At 54.1% G+C, this 13,916-nt stretch overlaps 1 protein-coding gene across 3 annotated transcripts in view; it reads left to right on the forward strand.

Annotated features, from left to right (window-relative positions):
- Positions 1-13,916, forward strand: part of ZC3H18 (zinc finger CCCH-type containing 18) — a 43,355-nt gene that overhangs the window by 27,749 nt on the left and 1,690 nt on the right. For all 3 annotated transcript variants that reach the window (XM_086847945.1, XM_086847946.1, XM_023934475.2), the window contains 9 exons: positions 1,308-1,508; positions 2,620-2,745; positions 4,025-4,126; positions 6,287-6,430; positions 7,130-7,282; positions 9,218-9,372; positions 9,916-10,112; positions 11,325-11,421; positions 13,396-13,492. In XM_086847945.1, the coding sequence (XP_086704071.1) occupies positions 1,308-1,508; positions 2,620-2,745; positions 4,025-4,126; positions 6,287-6,430; positions 7,130-7,282; positions 9,218-9,372; positions 9,916-10,112; positions 11,325-11,421; positions 13,396-13,492 (1,272 nt within the window). The remainder of the gene's footprint in view (positions 1-1,307; positions 1,509-2,619; positions 2,746-4,024; positions 4,127-6,286; positions 6,431-7,129; positions 7,283-9,217; positions 9,373-9,915; positions 10,113-11,324; positions 11,422-13,395; positions 13,493-13,916) is intronic.

The following is a 13,916-nucleotide window of genomic DNA, read 5'->3' on the forward strand; positions in this document are numbered from 1 at the left end:
TCAAAAAGGTAGAGGAAGTTGTGTGGGGAGTGGTTGCTTCAGTGGTGTGAGTAATGGGGTGGTACTGGCTGCAGCCAGCGGGGAAGGGGCCGTTCCTCCCCCAAATTCCCAGGGAGCTCACTGCTTTGAGGAAAGGAATAAATGCATCATTGTCCTGCCAATTTGGTGAGTGCAAGAGACTTCAGAAAGATTTAATCCCTCACAAACTCTGAAATGTCAGGGAGAATCCTGGGGAGAAGGTTAGAGTGAGGACAAGGAAAAATTCCAGGTTAAATCACCCAAGAGATAAGAGAGGTAATAAAGCCTCGGCCTCAAGAAACTCATCCTGGAGTGCTTCAGGAAGTGTCTGGTGCAGGTGCTGAAAAATTGGCCCTGAATTATTTTCAGAGGGTTGGAGAGGAGAAAGAAAACCTGGAGAACCCAAAAAAAAAAGGGGAAATGAAAGTGGGACCCTTAAAAGGGAAGGGAGGAGATGGAGAGTGAGGCCTGGCTGGGCACCTCGTTTGGTGATGTTTGAGCAGCCAGAGAATAACCCAGGGGTAAAACAGCCTGGTTTGTGGCCAGCTGGGGAGGGAACTGTCCCCTTTGGAAGGGTGACAGGAGGTCAGCGTGTCTCGGCCTGGGACAGCCCCACGGGGTGTCCTGGTAATGGGAACATCGGAGTGATCCAGGCTGCTCCAGCTCTGTGCCCTCTAGGGAGCACCAGGATTCCCATTCCCTTCCCTCTGCCTTGGACAGCCAGGAGCTGAGCCTGGAATCAGCCAGGAGGTCACAGAGTGCTCAGTGGCACAGAGGAGTTCACAGAATTGGTGCTTTGTTGGTTTACAGAGCAGCACTGGTTTGTAACTTGTTCACAAGCTGAGAGTTCCTGTAACCCCTCATCACCCCAAAATAGTGCTGGAGCCCCACAGGGGAGATTAGGAGCTGTAAGGAATTCATCTAAAGGATGAATTCAGGATTTTTTCCATGGCCCTGTACGTTTATTTATCCATTTTATTACAATAAATTCTCATTTCTGCTATTTTTCCCTGTCCCTTGTTGTACCCACCTTTCCAAACCCCCCCAGAATCCCAGCTGCTGACCTGCTCCTTGTTTTCCCTGTCCCTTGTGTGCCCACCTTTCCAAACCCCCCCAGAATCCCAGCTGCTGACCTGCTCCTTGTTTTCCCTGTCCCTTGTGTGCCCACCTTTCCAAACCCCCCCAGAATCCCAGCTGCTGACCTGCTCCTTGTTTTCCCTGTCCCTTGTGTGCCCACCTTTCCAAACCCCCCCAGAATCCCAGCTGCTGACCTGCTCCTTGTTTTCCAGCCGCCAGCCCGAGCCACCAAAGAAGGACAAGGAGGCCACGGCGCTGGGCAGCGCTCCGTCCAAGCGGGCAGATGAGTGGAAGGATCCCTGGCGCCGATCCAAGTCTCCCAAAAAGAAACTGGGAGTGTCTGTGTCCCCCAGCCGGGCACGGAGGCGCCGGAAAACCTCGGCTTCCTCGGCATCCGCTTCTGGCTCCTCAAGGTGAGGCAAGGAGGAGAGCCTGGCACGTCCTGGGATGGGATGGGGCTCCTTCGTGGCCAGGGGAGGTGTGGAGGTGTTTGGAATAGGTGTTCTCCATCCCAGGGATGGTGGAACCCTGCTCAATGGAACTGGATGATCCTTAAGGTCTCTTCCAAAGCAGAACATTGCATGGTTTTATGTTTGGGAAAGCAGTGCAAGACTTGCTGCTCAGCGGATGTGTAGTGGGATGGAATCCAAAGCAGGCAGGGAGCTGTGAGTGTTGGAGATCAGGAAAAGGCAAATCCTTGGAAAAGCCACTTTTCCAGTGAATTAGAGCAGGATGCAGTCTGCATGATAGCAACTCACCTTGATGAAAACTGACCTCAACAGGAGCAGCAAGAGCTGGGAGCTGTAAAAATTGGATCCTGGTCACTCTGGGGTGGATGGAGGGAGGAGTTGAGCTCACTCCAGTAAGAGCAGGTCGATGCTACTGGGAGGACTGGGATTGTGGGGGTTTGGCAGATCCTTGGAGGGCTGGAATGGAGCTTGGAAAGCAGCAGTGTAAAACAAGATAAAAACCACCTTTCAGAAAGAAACTCCCTGAATCTGGGAGCCTGGAGACACAAACTGGATCCATTTCCTTTAAATGCTTGAAGCTCCTGAGAGAGGGGGGAGGTATCCAGGAGGAATGAGGAACACCTTAAATTGGAGATAGACATCTAAAAGCCAGAGCCCTCCTGAAGCAGATTTTTCTGCTGGGATCACTGCACCCAGTCAGGTGATCTGTCAGGGGATTGTCCAGTGAAAAGGCACAAAACACATGGAAGCAGATCCCAAAAAGGATGGAAAATCAGTAATTAAAGGAAGGGGGGCTTATTTAAGGGTGCAAAGAGAGTAGTAACAGCAGGATCCTCCTAAAAGAAAGAGGAGATTTGAGGAGAGGCTGTAAATCCTGACAGTTCCCCCAGGAGAATGCTGGTGGGGTTTGGAGCAGAACTTGGGGAGAACATCTTTGGAAGGAAGACCTTGGGGGCTTTTCAGGAAGCTCTGAATTTTAAAATTTCTTTTCAGGAAGCTCTGAATTTTAATATTTCTTTTCAGGAAGTTCTGAATTTGAATATTTCTCTTGCAGGTCATCTTCTCGTTCATCCACCTACTCTGGGTCCGGCTCCTCCCGCTCGCGTTCCAGATCCTCCTCCTACAGCTCCTACTCCAGTCGCTCCTCCAGGCACAGCTCTTTCTCAGGCAGCAGGTCCAGGTAGTGGCTCCTGGGACTGGGAACCAGCAGTGGGATGGTTTCCAAAGGCTTCCTGACAGTTTTGCTCCGTTGAAATAAACCATTCCAAGCACTTGGCTGAGCGAGGCAGGCTGTGGTTGTGGGGTGAAGGAGATCTGTCAGCCACCCCCTCCTCTCCCCGGTGCTCCCAGCCACGGGTGCAGTGCTGTGGGGCTCTTTCCCATGCCAGTGGTGGATTAACATTCCCATCATTTGCATTTTCTGATTGGAAGAAGTTCAGCAGCATCTCTTTTCTATGGCGCTGGAATTTCTGTTTCAAGAGGCAAATCTTGTTTCTTTATTAAAGGAGTTGTGTCTTGTGATAGTCCTGACACTTCAAAGTAGCAATCCAGTGTCCCATGCTGATTAAGATTTATTCCTCTGCAACTTCCTTGCCCCTGCAGACAGTTTCCCAAGTCTGGAATATCCATAGTAGGAGAACTGGCTCCTTAGATAGGAGCTGAGGCCACACAGGTACCCAGAGCTGATCCCACAGGTGATGGCAGAACACACACTGTCACTTCTGGAGGCTGCTTTCTCCTAGCAGAAACTCAGCTGGGAGCTGATTCCATCTGGGAAGCAGAATGAGCTTCCCCATCCATCCATCCATCCATCCATCCATCCATCCATCCATCCATCCAGGGGCAGGACAGTGTGGGTGACACCCTGCCTGAGGTGGCAGAGCGAGCTGAGCCCAGCTGTCCCCAGAGGAGCTGTCACACAGCAGCGCCGAGGCTCTGGGGTCAATCACCCCAACACGAGCTCAGGAAACAGCTCCTGCCCTTGATGGTCACCTTTGGGATGCACCACTTGAAGCATCTTCTTGTGTCCCAGAAATGACAGATCAGTGTTAGGTTTGGGTGTATTTTTTTTCTTGTCTCTCTCCCAAGTTTCTTTTGGTTTTGTTGCTGTTTAAAGGATGAACTGCTCTAGGGACACAGAGTGATGAATATAAAACTCAAAATCCTACTTCCTTTCCTGTGTATTCTCCCTGAGGAGAGAATAGAGAGGATGGAGGCAGTGGAATGTGGAATACCTGAAGTGCCTCTTCAGGCTGATCCCGTTTTTGCTTCCGTTTCCTACTTTTCCCACTGTCTGACGACAGAAATTAACTTTTGTTGCATGGAGTCCAAATAAAAAAACAGGAGAAGCTCAGGACAGGTTCCTGGGGAGGGGGGAGTGGTGGCTGAATGCCCTGAGAGCCAGGAAAAGCTCCTGCCATCCCAGAGCCTGAGCTGAGTGATGTCTCCTTCCTTTCCAGGTCAAGGTCCTTCTCATCTTCTCCCTCTCCTTCTCCAACACCGTCTCCTCACAAACCACTGGCGAAGGCTAAAGGGGAATTATTGCCACCTCCTGGGAAAGGGTAAGGATCCATCTTCCTCTGGATAGCTCTGAAGAGAGTCCAGACAAACCCTGCTGACCTTCAGGGGCCTTAAGCTGAAGGAATGCAGGATTAGGTGGAACATTGGGAAGGAATTGTTCCTGTGAGGGTGGACAGGCCCTGGATCCCTGGAAGTGTCCAAGGCTAGATGGGGCTTGGAGCAAGCTGAGATAGTGGAAGGTGTCCCATGGCAGGGAGTAGAGCAAGAATTTTGTGGTCCCTTCCCATTCAAACTATTCTGGGATTCTAAACCTGACAGAGTTAAGAAAGGTGCCAAGTACAACCTTTATTGAAGAGTTTTTAGCTTGGCAAATTTAATTAAACAGTGAGACTTTTCCTGATTAAATCCAAGTTAAACTGTACAATTATCCTTAAATATTACCTGTACACAAGTGTTTAGACACATGATTTACTGCTGGAACATTCTGTGTGTGCAGATAAATTTGTGTGATCTAAATGTACCTAACAGAATCTATAAGAAAGTTTTGATTCCTTCCTTTGCTGTGGCTTTGGTTAATCCACAGCCTCAGAATGAAGAAATGCTTCAGCCTCATCAACTTTTCACGCTGGAGACAGATGAAAACAGGACTGGAGCTCTCTGCAGCTGGGTTTGGCACATTCTGACAGCCCTGCTGCTCTTTTAAATTCCTGAAATTGCTATTTCACAAACCCTGCAGTGGCAAATTACGGGGACGTTGGAGGGTGACACAACACCATAGTGATGTCACCTCTTCTAAGCTGACCTGCAAATAAATGACACCATGGGAATCCCCCTGAATTCTCCAGAATTTAGGACAATCCCCTTTGCCACAATTCCTGTCCCTTGTTATCCTGCCTCTTGGGGGTTTTCCCCTCCACTTGGGGCTCAGCCCTCCGAGGCCCCTGCAGTGCTCTCTGCTCCCTCCCAGCGCTCCTGGCAGCGCTGCTTTGGTGACACCAGGGCAGCCTGGCCCAGCACAGGGGTTATTGTTACTGGATACATGCCATGGGCTTAATCCTGTGTTCTGCAGGGGGTAACTGCAGATGCTGAGCACAGGAGGAGGAGGAGGAGGAGGAATTGCCAGTGTGCTCGTGCAGCCAGCACCTCTTCCCAGTTCATGGGTGTGAAATCGGTGCTGGCGTGTTCCAGGGCCTGAAGGGGCTGTGGACAAGAGCCTGGAGGGACAGGACACTGGGAATGGCTTCCCACTGCCAGATGAGATGGGATATTAGAAAGGAATTCTTCCCCTTGAGGATGGAAGTTGCCCAGAGCAGCTGTGGCTGCCCCTGGATCCCTGGAAGTGTCCAAGGCCAGCTTGGACAGGGCTCGGAGCAGCCTGGGCTAGTGGAAAGTGTCCCTGCCCATGGCAGGGGTTGGAATGTGATCTTCAAGGGTGTTTCCAACCCAAACCATTCCAGGATCACACTTGGAGCAGTGTCCAGCTGTCAGAGCAGAGGCTGGAGTGCTCCAAGCCCCGAACTGGGCAGCCCTGAGGAGCCAGAGCCATTCCCATCTCATGCAGTTGGGTAACACCGTGGTGTTCCCATCCAGTTTTCCACAGGGAACGCAAGCCAAGGGACAGATCCAAGGAATACTTGCACACACAGGCTGTTTTGCACCTTCCTGATCTGTGTGCTGGAGTTAAAAAGAGAATTTTTGCATTAACTGTGCACATTTCATTCTGAAGCCTGACTGGCAGATTTTAAGCAGGTGTAAGTGTCTGGGATAAAAATGATGGAATTAAATGGATAAGAAACATTTCCACCCAGTCTGCTTCAGGAGTTAATTTACAAGTCAAATATCTCCAGAATTGGCTGTTGTACAGTAATTTGTCTCTGAAAAGATGAATTGAGTGAGAATATGGGGAACAAATCCCTTTAGGGAAATCCGTGCTGTTTGTGCTTTGGTGCCAAGTGTTTGTAGCTACAGGAATCACATCAGGGCTGGGGGTTTGGAGTAACCTGGGATAGTGGAAGGTGTCCCATGGAATGGAGTGGAGTGAGATGATTTTTTAAGGTCCCTTCCAGCCCAAACCATTCCAGGATTCCATCATCTCCATAATACAAAACAACAACAAACCCGAGCACATCATCTCTGGGGCTGTCCGTGCTCTCTGTGCCCACCCCCTGGGATCACACACTTCAAATTTGTCATTTTTCCAGGGAGAAATCTGTGAAGAAACTCACTGCCCTCCCAGTCCCTCAGCCACTCACGAAAATTACAACAGCGGCCCCGGAGCCAGCCAAGCCAGGGGATAATCGGGAAGCAAGGAGGAAGGAACGTCAGACAAGGACTCCACCCAGGAGGTGAGAGAGCTGGGGGGTGGAGTGAGGCTTCATCTCTTGGGAGACCCAGCAAATCCCAGGTTTCTGCCTCCTGGAGGATCCAGCAAATCCCTGAGTACTGACTTGCCGGTGTTAAGGGACAAATCCATCTCTCCAAAGGGAGAAAAAGGGGAGAGAGCTGGTGTGGAATGTTCCTGATTTGCCATGAGTGGCTCCTGCCTGTGGAGGCAGGGGGGAGGATGGAGTGGGTGGAATACAGGAAATGTGGCAAAATCAGGGTGGGAGTGGGGAAAAAGGCATTTCTGAGAGCTGCTGCTTGTGGAGATGGCACAGTGAGGAAAAAGGAATATGTGGGATGTGTTTGGTCCCACCACAGAACATCATTCCCAGGGATATTCCCCACCACAGAACACCATTCCCAGGAATATTCCCCACCACAGAACATCATTCCCAGGGATATTCCCCACCACAGAACACCATTCCCAGGGATATTCCCCACCACAGAACACCATTCCCAGGAATATTCCCCACCACAGAACACCATTCCCAGCATATAAACTGGGAGAAGTGGTGGAAGGGGCCGATCACCCCTCAGGGAGGGCTGGGCTTCAATCAGAGGGTGCTGAGCAAATCTCTGGTTTTCTCTTGGGGTTTTCCCCTCACCTCTCTCTCTCCCCCATTACAATTCTCATTCTGGGAGGGGTGTTTGCTGCCTTGCAGGAGGACCATCAGTGGCAGCATCAGCGGCAGTGCCAGCAGCTACAGCGGGTCCAGCTCCCGATCGAGGTCCTTGTCCCGCTCTCTCTCCAGATCTCATTCCAGATCATCCTCTGCCTCAGTCTCACACTCTCCCTCTGGGTCAAGGAAATCCAGGTACAGCCCTGAGCCTTCGTGACCTTTATTTAACAGCAGAGATTGTGAGTGTTGTGCGCTGCTTTGGTTTCTTGGAGTGGAAACTCTCTGGCAGTACCAGCTGCAGGTGCCAGGGGGGTGGCAGAAGGTTGGGTTTGTGTTACAGATCCCAAGGTCTGAATTGTGATGGGAATGCAGTGTTGGAGAGGGCAGGGAGTGATAGAACAAGATATAATGGCCTTAAACTGATAGAGAGGATATTTAGATGGGATATTTGGGAAAAATGTGAAGGTGAGGAGGCCCTGGCACAGGTGTCCACAGAAGCTGTCCCTGGATCCCTGGAAGTGTCCCAGATCAATTTGGACAGGACTTGGAGCAGCCTGGTTTTTTGGGAGGTGTTGGGGTTGGAACTGGATGATCTTTAAGGTGCCTTCCAACCCAAACCATTCCATGATTCCCTGATATTTCCCTTGTGGTTTACTCAAGGAAATAATCCTGTCATGTGTGTCCAAGTACCCATTTAACCTAAATGGTGACCAGAACAACTCCTCCTGGCCAGGGTGATCCCACACCCTAATTAAACTACAAATGAACAGTTTCAGGCTATGGAGCTGGGCTCTCCTGAGCCTCTCCTACCTCTGGTTCCTGCATGTCCTTAGGGGAGATGCTTGGCCTGTCCAGAGAGGTAGGTCAGAAAATCCCTAAAAGGCACAGCTAATATTTGTCCTTTGCTGGCAGAGTTGCAGGTCCAGTTCCTTTGTGTTTAGCCCCAAGTGAATAGTTCCAAGTCTGTTGGTCTGTGGGATGTGTAAGCAGCAAACTCCTTCCAGCAAAGAGAAACAAACCACTCTCAAGTCATTCCTTCAGGTTCTTTTCATCTCTTCACACAGAGGATTCCCTGAATCCTCACAGGCAGAGCTGTGAAACACAGCAGCTCCCTGGCACAGGGGTGTAAGAGTAGTCCAGTGGTGTAAAACCAGTGGATGGAGCAGGACTGGGCTCTGAGCAGCTGCAGATTCCCATCTGTGAGCTCTGTGGAGCTCCGTGGTCCAACATCCGCGTTATTGTACGGAAATCCCGGCTTGTTTACACCGTGCTTGTCACGTTCATCAGCTCAGCCAGGGGTGATGCAAGAGCTTCAGAGAGCACCAGGGCATGGGTGGGAAGTGTGAGCACACAGGGGCTGCCTGTGCTGCTCCTGTGGGAAGGGGGAAATGCCCTGTGTGCCCACAGCAGCTTTGCTGGGCCAGCCTGGAGGAGATTCTGGCTCATCCTGGCACCGTTGGAACAGTCCATGAGACCTCTCAGAACTCAGCTCCTGATGCCAGAGGGTAGAGGCTGCCACAGCCCCTTCAGTCATCCCAGTGCAGCTTCCAGGCAGGGAGCCTGGGCCCTGCTGGCAGAGCAGGTCGTGGAACAGGCTGGAGAGGCTCCCTGAATATTCATGGAGTGGGATGGTTTGGCTTGGAAGGGAGTTTAAGCTCATCCAGTCCAACTCTCTGCCACCTTCCATAGACCAGATTGTTCCAACCCTGTCCAGCCTGGCTTGAATACTTCCCAGGACATGCCCTGGTAGGAGATTTCCATCTTGGAGGCATCTCCCTGTCGTTGTCAGTCGTGACGATGGATGGATTCCAAGAGCGGAATCCCTGCCAGGGAACCCTTGCCCTGAGCTGTAACACTGACCTGGATGTGCCAGTGCACTCCCTGCTTTCACTCCTCGTTTTCCTGGGCAAACAGTGACCTGTTTACACATTGCCTTAATCCTGCCTATAAATAATCATTACTTTCTAGGCCTGCACCCGACAGCTTTGGGATTTTTCACAGCAGCAGCACCCCGGGACACACGGCCTCGGTGTGTCACACCTGTCGAGCTTCCCAACATCCAGCCGTGCTGGGAAATGCAAAAAGGCCTCATTGCCTTCCTGAGTGTGACGAGCTGTTGGTTCTTGGCAGGTCCCTGAGCGTGAGCAGCGTCTCCTCCGTGTCCAGTGCCTCGTCCAGCAGCAGCTCCGTGCGCAGCGCCGACTCCGAGGACATGTACGCCGATCTGGCCAGCCCCGTGTCCTCGGCCAGCTCCCGCTCCCCCACCCCGGCCCAGCAGAAGAAAGGTACAGGCAGCTGCTTTGGTGGGATTTTATTCCTCTAGGGAGTCTTTGGAGGAGAAGGGAGGAGCAGAGATCCTTCCCTGGGAATACTGTGGGCTCCAGGAAAATCTCTGAGCAGAGGTGACACAGGAGCCCAGAGGTTCTGTGGAGGAGAGAGGCTGTGGAGCAAATTTACATCCACATTCTTCCTTTCTTCCATTCCTGTGCCTCTGGTTGTCTCATCCCTTTTCCTGCCTGGCAGTTCTGCCTCTCCCTCACCCTGTTCTCCTTTTCCCTTGGAAGGTGACGTAAATCTGGACAACTCCAGTATCACGTTGTTGTTCTGTGCTCGTTCCAGACCTGTGGCAAAAGCCTTTTGTTCTTTGTCTTTTCTGTTCCTCTCTGTGGAAATGCTGGCTTCCTGAATCCCTTGACCCCCAGGCCCATGAGCTAACTGCTGTTAGGGGATGGCTTTTCCATCCCTGGAGCAGCATCCTCTTGCCCAGAGGGAGAGCAGGCACCAGGAGCCATTCCCAAGTCACCACTTGTGCCCTCTGCTTTCAACAGGAAAGTCAAAAAAAGAAGACAGTGCTAAAGAGGAGAAGAGGAAACGGGATGTGCCCGCTCAGCTCCTGAAATCAGCCAAGCCCACCCCAGGAAGCAAATCCCAGCAGCTGCCCCAGGGCCAGCAGCCCTCGGCCCCACAGGCGCAGCAGGGCAGCTTCAGCGGGCACAAGGAGATCAAACTGACGCTCCTCAACAAGGTGGGATTCCCTGCTCCTGGCATTCCCTGCTCCTGATTCCCTGCTCCTGGCATTCCCTGCTCCTGATTCCCTGCTCCTGGCATTCCCTGCTCCTGATTCCCTGCTGGCTGGGATTCCCTGCTCCTGATTCCCTGCTCCTGGCATTCCCTGCTCCTGGCATTCCCTGCTCCTGATTCCCTGCTGGCTGGGATTCCCTGCTCCTGATTCCCTGCTCCTGGGGGCCTGAGCAGTGGTGGGGATGGATCCCAGTGGCAGGGGGACAGATGCTGGCAGGAGGGGAGCTCCTGGCTGGGCGCTGTTGGGATGAGCTCAGCCGGGAAGCTCAGGGGCTGGCTCGGAGGGCGGCACACAGAACCAGTCTGGCAGCACACACCCTGTGGTGGCTTCACTTTGGGTCTGTGTTGGCGGCTTCCCTGGGGCACATTCCTGCTGCAGCTTCCAGGCTCTTCCCCGCTTGCTCGAAGGTCCCGCGTGTGCCGCAGGTCCCGCGTGTGCCGGGGCCTTTCCCACCGCGAGATGCTCTGGGAGCGCTTCGTGTTCCAGCCCAGAGCGGGCTGGGAGCAGAGTCCAGAGGGAGGAGGGACGAGTGCCTCAGTTTCCCGGGGTGCCCAGCTGGCTCGTGCCCTCCCCACCGATCCCGCTGCCCCGGTTTGGGGCCCTCGGCGCAGATCCCAATCCGTGTGGGGGAGTTGGACCTCGTGGGGTTTGCTGCCGGGGCAGGGTGTTGGCCCCATCACGTGGGCAGGTTCCTGCTTTTGATATTTTGCTCTGCCTGCCCAAATTCCCCAGCACGGTCTGAGGCTGCAGATTTCTCTACTTCCCTGTGCTCTGACGTGAGGAGGCTTTATCAGGCAGGAAGCTGCTCGGGAGGGAGGAGTGTGCAGTGACACATGACAGCCTGGAAAAGGCACGGCTCCACATGCCTCCTCATCTGCTATCCTTGGTGCTGCTGGAAACAAAAACAACATCCCAGAAAGCTGCTGTTTTCCTGTTCCTGTTCTGAAATCAGCCCTAACCCCAGTGCAGGGGGGTGTTGCTGTTGGCTTCTGGTGGTTGGGAATGGTGTGGATTCAGGGATGGCTGGGACTGGCGTGTGTTTGTTGGGAAAGGTGTTTGCAGGAGCCAGGCAGCACAGCCCAGAGAATGGCTGTGCCTGTTTCCCTCTCCAGAGGGAAGTGTCTGCTCAGCTCCGTTGTTTGAATTCCATTGCAGGCAGCTGACAAAGGAAGCAGGAAGAGATACGAGCCAGCAGACAAAGAGAGGCCAACCTCTCCTCCAGCCAAACGGGCCAACCTGTCACCTGACAGAGGTGAGGCATCAGCCAGGCTCCTGCTTTCCAACAGCTGGGAAGATCCAAAACCTCAGAGTGGGATTGCCACCTGATCACAGCGGGGTACACATTGTGCCCAGTGTGACTCTGCTGGGTCCCTCTAAGCCCTTCTCCAAAAAGAAATAACCCTTTGGCTTTGAAGATGGGGATTTCTCACCTCCACATCCACCCCACAGCCTCCTGCTCACTGCTGCTGGCCTTGGATGTGGCTGTGGAAATCAGGTTTAGGTTGGATATTAGGGAATGGTTTTTTCCCAGAATGAATTGGAACAGACTGTCAAGGAGGGAATCCCCATCCCTGGAAGTGTTCAAAAAACGTGTGGATGGGGCACTTGGGGACAGGGTTAGTGGTGACCATGGTGGTGCTGAATGTTGGATTGGATGATCCTAAAGATCACTTCCAAACCTCAGCCATTCCACGGTTCCGAGTCACAGGAATTTCCTTTGGTGCATCCCGGAGTTTTCCCAGCCCCACATCCCGGGGGAGCTGTCCCTGCCAGCCGGGCTGGTGCTTGGAAAGGCTGGGCTGGAGGGATGCAATCCCTGCTGCATCAGCCAGCCTGGGAAATGAGCGGATTGCCCCACCTCTGGGTGACACAACCCGCTCTGCCCTGCATGTTTAGAAAGACCTGGGCTTTCCAAGTGTTCTCCTGGGCCTCAGTTTCCCCACCAGCAGCAGGAAGAGCTCAGAAAACCGAGCGGGCAGCCCCAGCCAGGGAGCTCAGTGCCACCCTGCAGCCTCTGCCGTGGCTGCCAGGAGGCAGAGCGGGTGGGGGGGAGTTGGCAGCCAGAGGTGGCCGCCGGTGACGTCGGAGCTGCCACGTGATGTTGTTTTCCCTGGTGGCTCAGCTGTAGGTGGATCTTGTTGACTCTGGGTGCCAGCCAGCAGAAGGTCTGTGCTAATAACCTGCAACATTCACCTCCTGCAAGGGCAGCCTGCGAGGGACTGCCCGAGGTTGAAGTTCACTGGGGTCTGGTTCACACACGAGTGCCAGGGCCAGGCCAGCAGAGTTTCCAGAGACACATCCATGCCACCCTCTGCTTTGTGTTCAAAAGCAATTTTGAAGCTGTAGCAAATCACAGAAGCACAGATTGGTTTGGGCTGGAAGGGACCAAAAACCAGAGACACCTTTCCAGTACCCCAGGCTGCTCCAAGTCCCATCCAGCCTGGCTTTGAACACTTCCAGGGACGAGGATTCCAAGCCACGGAGCCCCAAATCCAATGGCAGAGATGCCCTTGGCTGAGCTGGGACGGAGCCCCTCGGTATCCCAGCACCAAACTGGTCAGTGCTGGTGGCCCGAGTGTCACCTGTTGTGTAGCCTGCAGCCGTGGGCTGGGGCTGTGCCAGTGTCCATCTGTCCATCCTCGGGAGCAGAGGGATGCCCTGGCACACACAGGGGCTCTGCCGCCTCCGGTGCTGCTCAGCTGAGGTCAGTGCAGGGTGGCAGCTCCACAGGCTGCCTTCCAGCTAGAATTCCCTCTGTTCCTGGGATAACCCAGCTGCTCCCCAGCATCCCTGAGTGCCCAGGGCAGCTCCCTTTGTGGCAGGGCCTGGCAGCTGAGCCGTGCTGAACAAACACGGGGGTGCTGCTGCCTCGGGGGAGGCCCCGCTGGCTCCGAAAGCGGCAGAGCTGCCCTCGCCTGTCACTGCTGGAGCCAGTACACCCTGTGACCTGCCAGGGCAGAGCCAGCAGCCAAAATGCCACGGAGGAGCCTTGTTCCAGCAGCTGGAGGGTGAGGAAGGGCCAGTGGAAGGTGGTGTGTACCGTGGGCCACAGCCCTGCCTGGTTTCTCTGCTCCCCCCGAGCTGCGGGGGCACACACTGAGGTTTCCCAGCTGCTGCTGGACTCGGCATTGTTTTGGCAGGATCTGGTCAGTCACTGCAGGCAGGGGGTGACCTGTGCCTTGGTGACACACAGGAAAATGAAGGAATGTCCTTTTGTTCTCCCCAGGCTCTCGCGATAGGAAGGCGACTGGGAGACTCTCGTCCCCCAAACAGGAGCGGCAGCGGGGCCAGAACCCAAAACCTTCCCCTGCACAGGCAGACAGGTGAGTGCTGCTGCTTCTGCTGGGCCTCACAGCTCTCCAGGGCTCCAGCCCTGCTCCTCCAGGGTTCCAGCCCTGCTCCCAGGCTCTCCCAGGCTGTCCCAGGCTCTCCCAGGCTGTCCCAGGCCGGCAGTTCCAGTTGCCATGGAGCACAGCACGAGGAAGGATGCCTGGGCAGGTGCCAGGGGTGCCAGGGCTTCGTGCAGAGCCTCCAGCTGGGCTGTTCCAGCTGGGAGAAGAGCAGGAGCACCAGCAGCCAAGTGGGTCAGGAGCGAGCTCAGCCAGTGCCTCTGCAGCTCGTTAGCACGGTGTTAATGAGCAACCCCTTCTCCCCCTGCCCAGCTCCTCCTGGCACCTCTTCCAGTGCCTGATACCCCTTTTCCCAGCCTGGCACACCCTCAGCTGCTCCCCTTGCTGCTGTCACATA

Source organism: Cyanistes caeruleus, chromosome 12 (assembly GCF_971803275.1).
Source record: "Cyanistes caeruleus chromosome 12, bCyaCae1.hap1.1, whole genome shotgun sequence".
Classification (NCBI taxonomy): Eukaryota; Metazoa; Chordata; class Aves; order Passeriformes; family Paridae; genus Cyanistes; species Cyanistes caeruleus.